The following is a 19,096-nucleotide window of genomic DNA, read 5'->3' as shown; positions in this document are numbered from 1 at the left end:
TAAGAATCATTATACCATTAATGCTAACTACTCAGAATTCCAGCATCAACTCCAGCTGATCATGTTTATACAACCAAAGACCTGATCAGATGATCAGAGCAGGGATGATGTAGAGATCACACCCAGTGGCAAATATTTATACAAGCAACAGGGGTTAACCTCTTCCCTGAAGTTCCAGCGCTGGAATTAACCCTTGGACACCCAAAACTCTTTTGCAAAGGCTTGCAGAAAATTGGTTACAAAGCCATCTAGAAAAATGTGCACCCTTGAAGTCTTCCAGGCAACTTTAATGTTTCTTTTGGCTTTATTTCAAAATATCTAGCTTGCCATTCCTTTCCCCTGAAAGTTGCTTCAGAGGAGTAAAGAATTGCAATAGATTAATTACCATAAATAGTAGCAATGAAATCTATAAGTAGCAGTTGTATCTCAGGAGGTTACAAATTCATTTTGTATTTCAATAATTATACTGGGTAGTCCATGGATAAGGGAGAGACAGGCTTCTGAAAATGCTGACCTATTTCATCCACAAACTTGCTAATGAGAATTCTAGGAGTATTTTATCTATGCCTGTAGAGTCAGTTAATGAGTTTAAAGATAATCTGATTAGTTACTTTCTGGGCCATAATCCACAGCCCTCGTATGTGAGAGGTGGACCTTTCCAAGGAAGTGAAAGCAGCTGCTAAGAAAAGCACAATCTTGCTCTAGAACCCTGTTTTTCCCTTGAGTATTTTGGAGCAAGATTCAGATTAAGGGAGCAATGCAGTTCCCCAGCCATCTTTTCCATATAACACAAATGCAGGAGTTAGGCATGCATTTGCAGGAGAGAATTAGAAAAAAAGAGGGAAATATACTTAACCCTAAATCCTAACTATTACTATCAAGTATGTTTACTTGTCTACATGAATGTATGTTATATATAGATATAGATAGATAGATATATGCATACATACATACATACACACACACAGGTAGCCTTGTTGAGCAACTGACTCATTTAGAGATTGTTCCCATTTACAAGGTGATGAAAAAGTAACTTTACGACCAATCCTCACATTTATGACCTTCACAGGCCTGTAAAGCAAAGGAAAACTGAAGGTCATAAGCACAGTCATGGTTTCACTTAGCGACTGCTCTCGTTTAACGACTGAGTTGCTGGTCCCAACTGTGGTTGCTAAACAAGTACTATCTCTCTCTCTCTCCCTCTAATACACACACATACATACATACATACATACTGCACAGTTACATATGCAGTATCTTATGACATTGAACCATGGATACCTAATAAAAATTTGCCACCCAAAAGGCCACAGCCAAAGCTCTGAAAGCGGTAGGGTTTTTTTTTAAATTACAGAAGAGCCAAAACAAATTCATCAGTGGAACTGGAACTGCACATAAACAGAGAACGTTACTAAACAGGAGAATTAGAATCGTTAAGCATTAAGCTAAGCATTTTGAACAATATTGCAGCAAGATCCAGTGAAGAAAATAAATTATAATGCTGGTATTCAGAAGAGTCTGCGTAGAAAAGTCATGGGAAAAAAAGGCTAGGAATGATCCAAACACAGAATTGGAAACCACTCCCAGAAGGTACCGAAGAGAACCCTTGGATGCAAACTTCAGGAAAGTTTGCAGACTGGGTTCCTACTAAAGACTTGAACCGTGGACCAATTAATGCAAAAATACATCGTCTGCTGACTTGGGTGTGATGGAAACTGGTGTAGTTTCTCCTGAAGAAAGAAGGGGAGAAAGAGAAAGTCATGTTGCTTAGTAGAGGAGTCCTCCTACTTGGCAGGAATTTGTGTTCCCCCTCTAATTCTGGAATTATTAAGGATTTTTTTTTTACCTAGTCACTGGGGAATTTAGCAAATGAAAAGAAAACAAAGTTGTCGTTTTCACAACTGCCATCTGGATTAGGGAAATCATCAATGAAGTGTGAGAGAGAAAGAAGAAAACAAGGAATCTGCTTTTTCCTTTTCCTTCCTGGGCTGAAGAGAGGGGGAAGAAAATTCCTTAGCACAAAGCAAGTAATCATTTTGGGGGAAAAAGGAATGTTACCACCACAACTGAGCAAGAGACTGTTGAACCCATCACAAGGTTTCAGGCTATCTCAGAAGAACTCAACAAACACAATGAGTTTTTAACACATTACAATTGTTAAGGGGCAAGGTACTTGTAATCTGTCTCACACGTAACTTGCCTCTGCATAACCACCCTGTCTCCCCCCCATCCCAATTTAAATCCTAATCAGTTTAGCCACTCTATGCATCCAATGAATTAGCTGCAGCTCACAAAACGTAATGCTTTTAACTAAAATTTGTTAGTCAGAAAAGATGCTGCTAGATTCCTCTTGATTTGGGGTACAATACGTTAATACACTTTCCTCCTATACAGTATCCCTCAGTGACTATCCTAAACAAAGGGTGATAAAGTTGAATACTGGAATTACAGATTATTCCAATGGATCAAGGTTTAGTCTATTTCTTTTAAATTCAATTATCAGGAAATTATGTACTGTATACCGGTTGTGGCGGCTTATAAACACATTATGAAGTACTGTAAAATTTATCCTTCCTTTTTGGCTTAAACAGGAAGGTTAAAATCACCACAGAGCTTACATGGTGACTACTTCTATGTCTCTCACTCCTGGACAATTTTACAAGCAGTAACGATAAGAGGAAGATGCATTAAAAGATCACGGAAACCACCAAAGATAGTTGCAAAAGTTCATTTATGTTGCTTGACCTGTGTCTTGCTGGGTTTTAATACAGTTTACAGACAACCCATAGTTAAAAACGGAGCCTATTGTAGCAAAATTCAAGTCAAATACACAACGGTTCAAGTTAATTACACAATACCATTTATACAGTTTTATACAAAAATACTATTCCGGCTTACATACAAATTTGATTTAAGGACGGAGCTTGGGAACGGAACACCTTCTTAAACTGGGGACTACCTATAATGGAGAGGCTTCACTTGTTTCTTTCCTAAGCCGAAACAGAGCCTTTCCTTTCTACTGCAGGCTACCTTTACCAAAGTATATGGAAACTTCCAAACACCATTCCCTTCCCTGTCAATTCTCTGCTGTGTCTAACCCCAAGACATTATCTGAAGGTACAGAGTTCCTACTTAAATTAAGCATGTCTCCTGCTCTGAATTCCAACAGGGAAGAAAGGTTGTTGTTGTGGGGAAAATAGGAGGAGGAAGGAGTAATAGGGATGTCGCCACCCTGAGTTATTTATAAAAATAATAAAGGCGGGATAGAAAATAAATAAATAAATAAATAAAATGTACAAAAAACCCCTTCCCAAGATGGACTGTGAATTTAGAGTTCAGCTTGGGGAGAACAGAAAATAGAGTGGGGGGGGGGGAGGGATTTATGAGGGAGAATTAGCAAGTGATGAACTGGTTAAGCAGTCTTTCATGTCGTCCATAAATTCATCCCCCAAATTGTGCTCCTCTACATAATTTAAACAAGCACAGGTTAGGAACACATATCTGTTGAAATAACATGTTGTTCTGCCCACATTTGCCCTGGGAAGCAAAGGCTGTCTTTCCACGCTCTCTGGAGGAAATACTGGAACTATTTCAACAGCCCCGTCTGATTGGCAGCTGTTTTGCTGCCTCATCCTCTCAATCCGCGATCCAAGGAATGAAAGCTAAGCAAGTAGTGATGTGGCTAACAGCTGCCAAGACACTGCATATTTTGACAACTATTTAACCTGGGACAGTCTATAAAGAATATGAGAGGGTCTTGTTAAGAACAAGAGCAAAAGAAAGGTGCACAAAATCCCTTCCGGGGCCAGATTTACTTTCACGAGATGCTAAGAAATGCCATGGAAAAGGCACAATGTCGTAATTAAACTACGCAAGGCAGGGGAAGCTTTAAGATCACCATAAGCCATCAATTATATGCAATTATCACAACTGATCCCTTTGTTATAAAAGTGCTTCTTTTGCTTCAGTTCACAGACTTCCAGCGTTCCAAGATTTCTGAAGAAAAGCAGAGCTGAGTGGTCTTTTCTTCAGAGAAAGAAGGAGGGAATTCTAATGGTCTTTTCTTCAAGAAAGAGGGAATCTAATGGTCTCACGTTTATATACTGATTTAGTTTATATATATATATATATATATATATATATTCTACCCAATTCCCAAATGCCCAGACCACGGCAGTGGAGGGCCTTTAACCTATAGTCAAAAGACCATTAATTTACATGACAGAGCAAAGGACTGCAGAGTTCCACCAATGCAAGTGATGCATTCTGGTGGCAATGTTAAGACATAAATTAAATGACAAGTCTTGCTTCGCCAACTGCCCATCACTTTAGGTACTTTCCTTCTCAATCAGCTCTTTTTCCAGCACTGAAGTCAAGCTGTGAGAAAAATGCAGAAAGGATGGCCTGGACATGGGAAATTAGAAAGGGGCTGGGCTGGGCTGGGGTGTTGATGCTCAACTCTGCAGCCACAAAAAGAGTTTGGTATTTGGCTCCAGCCCCTCCTTCCACCCTGATTTAATAACCTCCTACACTCTACTTCTTGTCCCAGTGAACACTGACATGGCTCCCTCATGCTCTCTTTCTGCAAGGCTCAACAGAAGCTGAACCTGGCTATTTTACCACCCACCTCAATGTCCTAACCTTTTCTTCAATATTTTGAAGACCATTTATTTGGAAGGACAATGATGTATACTCAGCACTTCTCAAGAAATAAGGCACTCCCTCTTTTAATAAAAAATTAAATGAACATGTACTTGCATGGGTAAAGGATAGTGAGAGAGAAAGCAAATTAAATTTGAATGGTGTGATGAGGTGAAGGCAGTTTAGGAATTCTAATGTTTAATTTCTGGCCTGCATAATTTAAGTGGCAGCTAAAACTGTAGTGCTGATTGAGGACACAAGCAATTGTGCAGCAGTCTCATTAACTTTGATACAAGACACATGTAACTAACAGCTGCTGATAACCATTGAGATTATGTGAAGAATGAAAACTATGGGCATCTTTTGGATCTGTGTTCAATTCAGTTAACTTTGTTTATAACTGCAGTTCTGCAAAAATAAATATTTTGATCAGGGGCTTTCTCTGGAAAAGAAATATTCCAAACAGGGAATGACTATTTATTGAAGCAAGTTTTCACTAGAAAATATGATAGGCAATTCTTGCTTATATAGTCAGAATGAACAGGAAGTTGGCAAAATCCCCAGAAGAGAGTTATTCAAAAAAGAACACTAGGAAAGAATTGGCTTGTGTTCATTATGACCTATATTTACCAATGCCTTTTAACTGGAACAAAGAACAGGGAAAAATAAAACAATTATAAGGTCAAAGTCTCTGCTGTAAAACATTTAACACTGACTACCTAGCACTGAAAAATGTTATGTCTAAATTATATTTTCCTCCTTCTTGGTTGATAAAGTAGTATTGATTTTTCACTGCAAAAAGGAAAAAGAAATACATACAAAAATATTCCATGAAGGCCGATCCACAGGCTTCATTCTCTAGGCTTGTAACTACCCTGAGGAGTGGTTACACACTAATTTCTTCTTCCTTATTCCTGCAGAACTTGTTCCTGTAAAACCAACTCCTGGTACCCCTTATGTAAAAAGTTTTGTACATCCATAGCTTCAAGCACACACACAAAAAGATGCTGACTGCCTTTGTCCATTCAAGTGAATAGGAAAGCCACTTTAGCTAAAATCAGATTGAAAGCATTGAAATGCAAAGAAGGTCTGGATCAGGGCAGTGACACACCACACTGACTAACAGATGTGTCTGGTCAGTAGGCTCAGAAATGCAATGTAATATACTTGTAATCTCTGCAATGAAGAAACTGATGCCCTAAATATCCCTAGTGGAGCACAAATAGAGAGAAGATGACCCAACCCATAAAATCAACATGTACTGGGCAATCTAGAAAAGTGGGTTTCTTTAGTGAGAGTTGAAAGAAAGGTGCCCTTTTCTTTTTAGAGATTCTTGCTATAGCCAGCAAATTGTCACAGAGATATGCCCTAAAGCTACAAACCTATCTATATTCTAATATTAGTAAAGTACTGTAAGTTGGATGCAATTTAACCAGCCGCAAAAGCCATCTTAGGCTGCCCTGATTATTCTGCAGCTTTGTGTGTTCCTGTACATTTTCTCTTAGCTAATATGTGTGCATATCTCAAGGCAGGGTGATTTAGACAGCTGTTCATGACTTCAGCTTATTAAATTACTCAGATCCAAAGCTCTGATCAGACATGAATGCCTCTTGGCTTCTCAAGCAGTGAGTATCTAGATGTCTAAAGGTTGGTGGGGAGGGGGGACTGAGATCCCCAGTCTTAAATTACCTGTCTTCCAAGATGGTATTAATATGAGGCTAAAAAAAGGTACAGAAAGAGTTTCACGGCAAAACACATTTAAAACTATTCTTAAAATGAGAAGAAGTTGGTTAAAATGTCAAGCAATATCAACATCTGCCATCTCTGAACTTAGCAGTAATCAACTCAGGTACTGAATCATTTTCAGATGCATAACTCCAAATAAAAGTAAATCTATAGCTCTGTGTTGATCTGAGTCCCATTTTTTAAAAACAGAAAAATAGTTTCAGAAATTTTATCTGTGCTACAGAATAATGGAACCCCGTTAACTAGTACTAGGAACAGGTGCCTGTTGCAGATGGCTGAAGAGTGTGAATTAGCAGTGATCAAACAATAACAAGGAAAGAATAAATCTGGAAAAATTATTCTGATTATTGTAGTTTAAATCTGAATTACATGAAATGCTTTATGTCTTAGCAATAAATGCAAAATACAGTTCAAAAGAACAATGCCATTGTGATTAGTCCCCATTCCATGAAAAAATGATTGAAAAACATACTTCTAAGATGGCTGAAGGGAGATATGAATTAATATATGGATTGATTAGAATTATATCCCACTTTTATTTGTACAACTCAGTATTTCCCCATAACAACACTTGAGAGGTGGGTTAAGCTGAGGGAGAATGACTGGCCCAAAGTCATCCAACCAGTTTCTATGCCTAATAGGGGACAGAACTCAAGGTCTCACATTTTTGTCTAGCTCCTTAACTACTACACCAAACTGGCTCTCAATGTAGATACTCAGTTTTCTGTAACTAACACCTAGATATTTCTAACCCCCACTCCATTTCTGATTCCTGAAAAAATCCTTCACTCTTTAGGTTTTAACTAAATCCCATCAAAAATGTTCCTGGGGAGATTATGTAGGGAGGCCAACTTTTAAGAAACAGGTATTACAGTGGGAAAGCATACTGCAAATCAAACCACTGTACTACTGCACAGACTCTCTAATTTATTATAATCCATCATCAGAAGGGGATGGAACCAGCAGATTTGGGGGTGGAAGAGCTGTGTTGGAATTTCTGCATCTGGCCTATCCTGCTTCATCCATCAGTGTTGTGGGAAAATCCTCCCTCCATTTCTCCCTCCCTGGGTAATTCTGAGACAAGCCATCAGCCATTCAAGAAGGAAAGAAAAGGGACAATAGCTATTGAGACCCTGCCAGGGTCACGGCCTCTTTACCATCAGAACCCCTTAATGACCCCAAACAACAAAATTCATAGCAACTGGGGAAGGAGAAGGGGGAAGTCACCCAGAACAATAGCTCCTTCAACAAGGCAACTTGGGTATAAGGGGTCTGCAACCCATCCTCCCCCAAGGCAGCCTCACAGCATTCTAACTTAAAAAGGACCCAGAAGATCCTTTCTGTAAAGTATGCTGATATCCTTAGGAACTGAACTGCTGCATTCATCCTGAGAAGGATCTAGCCTATACTATATTCACATATATAATTACTCCACTTCTAATGGGTGTTTAAGGCACTTTCATGCCTGTTATCACTGAAAAGGTTTAAGGAAGGAGGGAAAAACCAGTGTATGTTCCCCTTAAATTAAAGGTACATTCCTCACTGAATTTAGTATAGCCAAATGTCATCAGACTGCCTTGAGTTTATCAAGCAAGAAACAATTAATGCTTCATACGAGAGAGGAGGGAGGGAGAGGAATGATTGTATCTGCATGCTGGCCATATTCACATGACACAATAATACATGAAAGATTGTTTTTTTCACTCAGTATCTATTCTGTAAGCACGTATTGCAGGGAATCATGCATAATTCTGGGCCTTGGCAGCATGTGAAGTCTATAAAATAGATCTAAGATATAGAATAAAAGTACTGATTTGTGTAGCTGACTGAGAGACCAGAACTATTTTGGAGTAATTCATTAGCTTTGTCTATCTCTAAACAAGAACATGGTTCTATTAAACTTGATTTCATTCATTTTTGATTGTTCTATTTATCCTCTCTTGTTTCTCTATCAGTGTGCTATTTTTTAAAAGTATGTCTGAAAATTCTTATGCATATTTTTACAACCTTTGTATTTTTTTCCTAATACACATGTTTACAGGCATTTATAAATACACTATTTTGTGCACACTCTTCTCTGTTACTTGTTTTGGATTCATTTTTTAAAGCTGCAAACAATACTGCAAAATTTGGAAAAGCAGAGATAACCAGCATGCAAGGGAGCTTCAGTCTATGTATCAGTTTGAACATGTGAAATGGGTAAGTTCTCATTAACGCATGGATCAATTTTTCCCTTCTCCCCTGGATAATTGAGTGTTTCCTCAGAAGAGCAAAAAATGGAGAGGACAGGACTGGGCCTACAAAGCTGAGTTATAGCTCTCAACAGAGTTAGATCTAATAGGATCGGTCACAGCTTATTAGTGACAGCTTATTCCTCTCACACCTGTAGAGCTGCTACTGATGTGGAGATACTGCACATGAAGAGGAGGAACAAGGAAAAAGAAGAGCAGCATTGTATCCCAGCTGGCTGGGAAAGTATATACAGAAGATTGTTTCTAGTTGTCTCCACTTGATACCTAATAATATAGAAGCCAATTCTTACTAAATAAAAATTTAAAAATTGGAAAGCCTTCATGGAATATATATATACCACAAAAACCACATATGCAAATACATTATTTTAATGGTTTTGTCCAAGGTCTCATATTGCGTCCTCTACCTTAGCCAACTATTCAATGATCATTTTTTTGTATCTGAGGGCAGGATGCAGTTTTATGTTTTTAATTCCAGATCTGGAAAACAAGCAAGGATATTTATAGGGAACTGGATACGTTCTTTACTGCAGAGTATTAAATATTAATCAAATCTTCTAGCTTGAAGTTTTAAATAAACCAAGCTTTAGGTTCTACACCAACCAAAAAATAAGCAAACAATCCATCATGAACTTATCTGACAGCCAAGAACCACTGGACTGTAATGCATTAATGAGTATTATTTTGAGGCACATAAATTTCAATGCAAAATCCAACTCAGTCTTGAAGCACACTAGATGTTTAGACTAATCACTCAGTCTCAGACTAAATGCATTAAGTTTAGTATGGTGAGCTTCCTTAGTGCTGACTTAAAATTCTGGGAGGAAGGGTGGGGATATATATTTGTCATATAAAAAAACTGGTTTGGATTCAGGATGCATTTATGACACATCCAGTCTATCTAGTACAGTTGGATTCACTAAAAATGCATGTATCTGTTGAGAAACTTCAGCTTGGGTTAATTTTTCATCCATCAACATGGCTTATAAGGACTCAGCAAGTCGTATAATCTGATGGGTCTGTCCAGGAATGTTCACAAAAAACATAACATGTTATATAATAGTCCACTGGCCTCTCAGACCTGTCTTTGCAAAAGAGGAATAATAATGACTTTACCATTGTTGTGAGTACAAACTGTAGAGCGCTCTGAGAAAGCATTGGGGCACTAGGTAAAACTCTAAGCACAATAGACAAAAATTATTTCCTCTTTCATTTCTCCAGGCAAATGAATGGCTCTCCTAACTCTGGGGACCCCCTAAGCTTGATGGCAACATGTTGGTGTTGGTATTCTTTTCAGCCTTTCTTTTTCCAAGAGCAAAGCAAACATTAATCTCTGCCTGTCTCAGAGCTGACAAAGGGTTTATAGACAGAGCTGCAGCCGGTCCCACTTTCTTTCCTGACCCACTGGCTCTATTGCCAAGATGGGACGACATCAGACTTCAAAATAAGTTTGATTTGGTTTCAGCAAATTCAGCCTAGAAGGTGGAAGAACAGGCAGACACATTGCTGTTATCACTGTGGCAACCACTGGATAAGGACAGAGTATATGGACAAAGCTTTTATTCGAGGAGTGAGTTTGGGAAAGGGGTGGGCAATGAGTAGATCTACAATACCTCCACACAGAGAAGGATTTGGTGTGCATGCTAATTATTCTTTCAGGGGAAGAAAAGCCCCTTTTCTGGGTTCAGTCTTTAGAGTTCTTCTAAGAGAGGAATCCTACAACAGCCTTCCTATCACGAAGTGAGCCCATCTTGGCAACAGAGCCAGTGGAATGCTAAATGATTTATACAGATATACAACATCTGTATACAACATCTACTCAAATATGCAACTATCCACAACCAAATTCTGGGCAGAGGACAAACCATCTGTGTTAGTAATTGTTGCCCACCAACTTCTCTCTTCAAGGGAGTAGCAGAACCTCTAGAAGAGCAGGGTAGTGTTCTACAAACTCATTATTGCTAAGAAAAAGAGGAATGCAGATACAATTATTCTTACAATATATGCCCTTTTCACCCATTCCCTCCCCAAGCCCAATTTGCTTAATATGATCCAGTGAAACTCATCAGCAGTAGCATGACCAACAAAACAAAATATTTCAAATGTACAGAATTAATTACCAAAAGACTTGAATGGCCTCGAGCATCAATAACTTTTTTTTTTTAAAGACTTAACCTAAATTCATATTATGGTCACCACATATCAAAAACAATGGGGGATGTCTACCTCAGTCACAAACAGGTTATCTTATGTGCTGGAAGTCGAAACAAAGTTGTATGTGCCAGGAAAAGGAAATCATCACGCTCTATAGCAGTGTTTCTCAACCTTGGCAACTTTAAGATGTGTGAACTTCAACTCCCAGAATTCCCCAGCCAGCCACTGCTCTGTAAGTATACAATTATACTAATATAACTCTTTTACTACGCATTCCCAATTTTTCATATGAAATTTCTTGTTCGTCTTCCTAACTTTTTTTAAAAAAATAGACCAACGTCATGCCCCCATATTATGGAGAAGGACAGCTGACATACAATGTGATTAAATTTATATTATAAGGACTTCAAAATTAATTTGATTTAACATTTCTACAATTTATACCATTAGGAAGCACTAAAAACAGAGTAAAGCAAATTAAGGAAGAAAACGTGCATAACGTCATAAAAGAAACGAATGGCTTGGTAGAAGCAAAATGTGCTAAAGGCTTGCCTAAACAATGGCACAGAACAGGGCATTCATTCTTTCCTTGGGAAGGAATTCTACAGACAAATGAAGGCTATAGAGCAGCCTTTCTCAACCTTTTGACCCTGGAGGAACCCTTGAAATATTTTTCAGGCCTCGGGGAACCCCTGCACATTCAGGCTCAAATATAGGCCAGAAGTTACAAAATTATTATATTCATTTCATGGGTAGGCCTGTATATATGCATTAATAAACTAAAACTAAAGAACAAAACTTATCTCTTTAATGTGAAGTTGCCCAAATTTGAAATAAATTTTTAAATAAATTGTGATCTCCCAGGGAACCCCTAGTGACCTCTCGCGGAACCCTAGGGTGCCATGGAACCCTGGTTGAGAAACCTTCGATGGGCAGAAACGGATGAGTCTAAAACTATTCCATTTGTGGTGATGCTGAGCTTTGAGTCAGTAATAGCCACCCAATTTCTTAATCAATGAGTGAAGAAACACTTCATCAACTACATCACACCTCTGCAATACTGTACCAGAGTCAGAATCTGAGATGGGGATGTGTAGCACTTACACTCCAAAAAGCAATGGTGCCTCAAAGCTTACCAAACACACCAACAGCTGCTAAGTCTACTGGGCATATATAATGCTTTAGCTCAGGGGCGGCAACCAGAGCCTGTATAAGTTCTCCCCATGTTCATTTTTGTAGCCTCTCCAACCCCAGGATGGGACTATTGAAATTCAACAGTAGAATTATTTGCAGTAGCCTGATTTTTCGCTTTTTAAAAACATAGTCAAGGGCTAACATTGGTATGCAAAATTCTGCCCCCAAATTCAACCTTGTCCACTCAGGCAACCTCACTGTGAAACCACCTATGACTCAGAAGCTCAACAATCACTCTCCAAAGTGCAGCTCTTGGCTGCCAAAAAAGATCACGTGTTTGTGTTTAAACTGCATACCAAACATTACTTCTGTGTGAAAATACAAAATGTGTCACCACACAGATGGTTTTGCAAGTCGCTCCCAACATTTGGGGTAGCAAGAGAGTTGTGAAAAATGAAAGCCTTTTGAAGGGCAGAAGGGGTAGAACTGAAGGAGCAAACATCCAGGGCATGGAGATGTACCTCAAGTTCACCATGTTCAGGCAGAGAGACATGTCCCTGAGTGACAGCAGGAGGATCTGTAGCACACAAATGGAGGCTATTGCAAGGAAGACCTTCTGGGCCACGGCATACCTCATTTCAACAGATGGGGTCTGCAAGATCAGAGCCCCAGTTGTCTTCAGAAAGACTGAAAAACCTTTCTTTTTAGAGCAGTGTTTCTCAACCGTGGCAACTTTAAGACGTGTGGACATCAGCTCCCAGAATTTCCCAGCCAGCATGCTGGGGAATTCTGGGAGTTGACATCCACACATCTTGAAGTTGCCAAGGTTGAGAAACACAGTTTTACGGTAATGTTTTCCCCTCAAGACTGATATCTGTTGTTTAAGCCAACTAATTAATGTTGGCTAGAATCCTATTACCCTTTAAGTTGGTTCTGTATTTTAACTAACATTAATTGGTTTTACCGCAGAACTTTAAAATATACCTGTAGTTACACCCATCTGCTTAAAACATCAATTCAAATACTTTGATTTGTTGTTGTTGTTGAGCGAAGACAGTCGTAAATAACTCATCTGGCTTTTCCACAATCTCTCTCTTTTTTTTTATGATTGATCAACCACATCTGGTGTATTTAGATATTTTTCAATTGTTGGTCTTACTGCATTAATTTTATAATTGTATTAATACAATTATTATTGTTCTCCTCCATTTTCTTTTTGACAGTCTTTTTTGTTCTTTTTCCTGAACAAAACCTGTTTACTCTGCTAGCATCCTAGCTTTTGGATTACTGTTCAGTATCGTTCTTGACACTTATGAGAGACCCTGAAAGATCAGCGAGAGTTTCTCATCCAAGGTCAGGAAGACTTTGTATGTTAACCTTATCCACAGTGCTGCTCACCCCCAATTCCATGAACCAAAACTAAACCCAGAATCTCCTTATACTTCTTCTGCACCAAATCATGATGTTGCAGTACAGAATTACTGGGTGGAGAAAAATGGCTTATCTTTGACTCCAATGGACTAGGACTTAATTTTGCAAGGCATTAACCCCTCAGCACAAAATGCAACAGGTCTCCAACAGTATTTCACATTTGGATGCAAACTGAACAGGGAAGCAGTGTGTTTGGTGTTTCTGCTTCATGACTGAAGGAAGGCAGGCAGCTGGCTTAGAACTTTGACTGACCAGCATGGATGCTATCTGTAGGTTGCTTTTATTTCTCTGATTTAATTCTTTGATAATATTCTATAAACTCAGATAATAGTATCTGTCCTACCTCTTCTGCACTGCATATGGATGCAAGGAATTTATTCAATGGCTGTGCAATTTCACTGTCTTTCCTTAATGCACCATTAACTTAAACTCATCTAGGATCCATCTGTCTCATTAGTTGCTTAAAAGAATTTTGTGGCTCGTCCTAACTGTTCCTTGGTCCTTGAACTTCTTTAGTTTTGCATTCCCCAATTCACTGCCTCCAACTGAAGTTGTCAAGACATGGGCTTAGATAAAATGAACTTTTGAAAGGCAGTGACATGGATGTTAGTCCCTCATGATGAGGCTGAGCACAAGGGCTGCACTTGTAGAGAGGATAATGAAAGATATAAATGAGAATTTATATTAATTCATCTCTGCTGCAACACTCCAACCAAGGAGTGTATCGGACTGGAAGGTATATGATTAACAGGCGTCTAAGCACCAATTTTGGGGTAGGCTATCAAGCTACCATTAACTGTAAGAAGGACATGTAGTGGAAATACCTCACACCCTACTTTCTCATACCCTACTTTCTTTGAGTATGTGAAGCTGTCACATAGCTTAAGATGTATCTGAACTGGAGTTGGTCTGCAGAGGAAGGGCCTCCCAACATACCTTCACAGCAGCTGAAGATTCAATCTGTAGCCTGGTTCTTACACCCAAGTGCAGAAAGGCTCAGTCAGCAGATCTGGGCAACTCTTGGAGACTGTTCCTACTCACAGTCTAATCCAGCCTTTCTCAACTTTTTGACCCTGGAGGAATCCTTGAAATATTTTTCAGGCCTCCGGGAACCCCTGCACATTCAAGCTCAAATATAGGCCAGAAGTTACAAAATTATTATATTCGTTTCATGGCTAGGCCCGTATATATGCATTAACAGTGTTCTTAAACTAAACATAAAGAATGGAACTTACCTCTTTAATGTGAAGTTGCCTGAATTGGAAATAATTTTTTAAATAAATCATGATCTCCCAGGGAACCCTTAGTGACCTCTCGTGGAACCCTATGGTGCCACAAAACCCTGGTTGAGAAACCCTGGTCTAATCATATGAGGTAGAGCTAGCTTCTGGAGAAATGTGGGATCTTCAGAGAAGGAAATCTGGCTTGCTTGGTGAAAGAACTGGACACTAGGCAGAATACATTTCACAACAGACAATTTACAGTATTGGGAATGAATGGAACTGAGGAGAGCTCATTCCTTCCCATGGCAGTAACAATAAGAGGGGGGGAAGAAGTAATCATATATAATTTGGAGCCCTGGCCTAATAATCAAAGAGCAGGAGAGACTACCTTGTGACCATTGAGTTGTTTGTACTCAACTAATCAGTGAAACCAAGATTGGTCACTAATGTTCAGAGGAGCTGGAAAAAGTACCTGATCAGAACCTGACCTTCACAGCATACTTGAGGCTCACTATGGACAAACTCAAGACTTAGTACAATACTTGTTCCTCCCACAAGAACAGACAAAATGCCTCTCCCATTTATTTTTCCATCAGGCATAGTCAATATTCACATTGTCGTGCTTCATAAAGGTTGTGATTGTGATAGCATTTCATCCAGTATAAGTGACTCCCATTTAGTTGCCAAAAAGTAGGAGACAAATAAATAACGGAATGAAACAAGCCCTGGTTTACAAAGGCTTAGGCTGCAATCAATTTAATAGTCTTTAAAGCTGTCTTCTGCAATCCAGTGCTTTTAATTCCCATCATTCTCAGCCAGCCTGAATATACACACACACGCATGCACGCACACATATATACCCCACTTTGACTCCCATTATATAGAAACAAAATCTGCTCTGCTGACATTTAAAAAGAAATATTTACTGTAAAATAAAGGCATGACAAAATGCACTTGTACTTTTAGGGGGCAGGACAAATGGTGCACTTCAGCATTATGCGCCAGACTTGGGGATGATGTGTTCAGACGAAACATCTGACAAACTACTACTTACATCTTATTTATTCCTTTTAGCACTATCTCAGAAAGCACTAATTAATATTTCCAGGTTTTGTATGTGCACTGAGAAGTAGAAAACTGGTTCTACATCTTTAGTATGCCTTGACTCTCCAAAATCTTGGGCTCCTACAAGGAATTGGAAAGTTCCTTTGCCCATTTTCCTTTGATCAGCTTTGTCTGCCTCTATTAGGTTTCTGTATCTTCCCTTAAAATAGTCTTGTTTGTAGGCTAAGCTTCCATGCAGTCCTTCTCTTTCTTCTGCTTGCTGAGTTCCAGCCCATTCCACATGCAGCCAGCTGCACCACAGACAGTAGCAGGAGGCTTTTTCCTATGCACAATGATGGTCTGATTCACCTGCTATCTCCTCCCAGCTCCTCTCCTGATCCAATAGCGATTTCCCTTCTTCAAATGAGCTCACTGGCAGGAGCAAACGGGATTCCCGGCTAAGGAGGCTGATGGTTTTCCCAGGGTGTTTCCTCATCAGCAAAGACAGCTCCACACCTACGCCTGGTTCTTCTAGCCATGAGACTGCAACTGCTTCACTGACGGGATCTCAGGAACATGTTACGATGTTCAGCTCTTGGCAAACTGCTTAGTCCAGATACTAAAGAAAAGGACAGTGGAGGAATCGGGGGTGGGGTGGCGGGGGCAGCAACCAAGCACTGCCCACACCTCCAGTCTCCACTTTCAGCTACAGCTCCTGGCATGATTTTCACAATATAACACAAATAGTTCCTACCATTTTAGCCTGGTGTCGTGTTTGGGTTTTCCCAGCTGACAAACAGCCCATTTTTCTTCTACTTGATGGTTTCCATGCAGAGTACTAGACATCAGCAGATGGGTCTAGTTGTGAATCAACAATAATTCTAAAAAGAACCTACCTGTAACTCACACTAACCCACAGAAATGGGTCCTTCCCCTCTCTCTGCTTCTACAAAGTTTCAGGGAGAATTAAGATTAGTACCTTCAAAGATACTCATTCAGGATACCATCTGGATCTGTTGCTCTTCCATAATAACCTTTTATTCATCCTTATTCTCAGCCGCTCTTGGTAAGCAATTCATTAGTCCTGCTTTTCAGCCTATGATTATAGTTTCAGTAGTACGTGGGTGTAGATTTACTCCAGATCAGTTAATTAATTAAAAGTAGAATCACAAAGCTTTTCATTCACATGTATGCAATATTCCTCAAAATGTGTCCAGGAGTCTCTATTTAAACTGCAAGTTTGACTTGCTGCTTGAACTTCTACAAAATCACATCACATTACATAATACCACATATTATTTAGGATTTTTTTCATGCTCCTCTCCTGTCACAGCTGTATTGTGTCTCATGGTGTAAGACACACACAGCCAAATTGCTATGCAAGTTTACTCAGTAGTTAGTTTCAGTTCCAAAGGAGCACTGGTTTCAAGTACCTCTTTTCACACTAGCCTCTGACATTTGACATCTGCGTATTTTGTTCTTTGCAGATGAACAAATATATGGTTGCTCACACACCTTTACAAGGCATTTGAGAACACTGGCATGTTCACTGCAGAACAGCGTTTTCTGAACATGTGCATGCTACAACAGGCACCACTATGAAGCAGAAACAGAGTTTGCCCAATATAAAGAATCGGAAAGACAAACACTCTGAGAACTATTCGTCTTTTCCATCCCAAAGAAGCCCATCTACTTAAGCTCCCCCCACCTTTTTTTGGCAATGGCAGTAGGATTTGGGAGCTTGTAGTACAGTATATCAACTGCACCATATTCCATCTCCAAATCCTTTTCTAGAATTGGCAAATTCCAGTATTGCCATGAATTCCCCCTCTGTCCTGTCCCATCTCATTTCCCTCTCTGCGTATCAGAACTGCCCCAAACGCCAATCTTTAATATGACAGGCTGTGTAATCGTAATGAAACTTAATCCCAGCGGACTTTTTATATGCCTTTAAAAAAAAAAAACAGATCTCCCAAAGGAAGATACGCCCCTCCTTTGGTCGCCGATCAGAAGGGGCATATGACAAGGGAGATGGGTCCGGACAGGAAGGGACAAAATCGCAGCAACGTGGTCGGGGTGGCGCTGGGAAGATGCGGGGTCAACTCACCCGTGTCCTGGCGGAACTGGTGCATGGACTGGAGATCAATGATATACGGCGAGAGCCTGTTGTCCACCTGGCCCAGAACGACGCTCCCCCCAGCCCTCGGCCCGGCCCGGATCACCGCCTCGATGTGGTGGCTCACGGCCGGACTGTAGGGTCTCCAGCGACCGTGCTCGTTCAGCCATTCCCAAACCACAACGGCGGAAGCCAGGAGCATGGTATCGTTTCGTTCGCTCTTCAGCGGTCACTTCCAAGAGAGCCACCGAATCCCAGGCTCCTCCGGCAGCCTCTTTTCGTCCGATCAACGTCCGATGGGTCTCATCTGCCCCCTTTAAAACTCTGCAACGTCACGCCTACGGCCTGGCTGGCTGATCGCTCCTTGGACCAGTTCCAAATTTTCCTCTTTTGAATTGTTTCTCTTGCCCGCTTTTGTGCGGCTAGTATTTTGGATCTTGTCGGGTAAAAAAAAAAACCTCAAGTCTTTTGGGTATTATTTCATGGAAAGAGACTTAAAAGCCTTCTAAAGCTTTCATGTTTCCGACCGAATTCAGTAGGCTTCCCTCGTTGCCTGTGAAATGCATGCATTTAAAAATTAACAAGAAAACCCGTCCAGTCAGCAAGCTGGAAAAGCAGGTTCCGTCATTTGCTCCGTAAAGTGTCTCGGAGGGGAATTTGTCTATTGCTACGGCAGAAGGGTGACTCAGTTACACCAGTTGCATCTCCTCCTACTCTGCTTTTTCCCTCCTACTCTGCGGTTGTACGAGGGGTTCTTTTGGACCAACCCTTCTAGGGATTTCATGCTCTAGTTTTTGGGTTCCCCCCGCTTCCCTGTGCAGCAGATGCAGCAATCGCTCCAGCTCCACCTCCCTGTTGCTTTTATGCCTTCTTCTTTTTATGAGGAATCTGGGTGAGTGGGTTTTTCTCGGCACAGCACGAGAAATGCAAATCTCCACCCGGCGCGTTGCCCCCTGTCCTCAGCTAAGAAACAATAACCCATTGCCCGCAGCCCGAGCTCCTGACTCCTGCCTCTCGTAGCCTCGCCCGTCCCTACAACTTCCCAGCATTTGCAAGGATTTGGAAGAGAAGCCGCAGCACGAGCTGCCCCAGGAACGCGACGTCTTGCGTTCCCTCCTCTTGCTCCTCCCACCATTACCTCATACTCGGCCCTCCGCCCCTAAACCCACCCCTCTGCTCAGCATCGAGCGCCCTCTGCTGACGTAGATAAAGCCAACAGCAACTGCGGGCAGGACTGGACCACCACATCCCAAGCAGGGGTGCCCGATCGCTTGCCACTATCAGCGGGGAGAGGCGGCGGCGAGACAGCACGGGAGATGATTGCTGGCCAAAAGCCCACTACTGTACGGGATCAG

The 19,096-nt window shown here is 40.6% G+C and overlaps 1 protein-coding gene across 1 annotated transcript in view; it reads right to left on the bottom strand.

Annotated features, from left to right (window-relative positions):
- DTX4 (deltex E3 ubiquitin ligase 4) overlaps positions 1-18,824 on the bottom strand; it is a 40,024-nt gene extending 21,200 nt beyond the window's left edge. Inside the window, exon 1 of the mRNA XM_063289118.1 lies at positions 17,733-18,824. Coding sequence (XP_063145188.1) covers positions 17,733-17,943 — 211 coding nt within the window. The 5' untranslated portion in view covers positions 17,944-18,824. The remainder of the gene's footprint in view (positions 1-17,732) is intronic.
- Positions 18,825-19,096: the final 272 nt, after the last annotated feature.

Source organism: Candoia aspera, chromosome 1, assembly GCF_035149785.1.
Source record: "Candoia aspera isolate rCanAsp1 chromosome 1, rCanAsp1.hap2, whole genome shotgun sequence".
In the NCBI taxonomy this organism is placed as follows: Eukaryota; Metazoa; Chordata; class Lepidosauria; order Squamata; family Boidae; genus Candoia; species Candoia aspera.
Note: the sequence above shows the minus strand (reverse complement) of the source record. Positions and strands in the feature narration are given on the sequence as shown.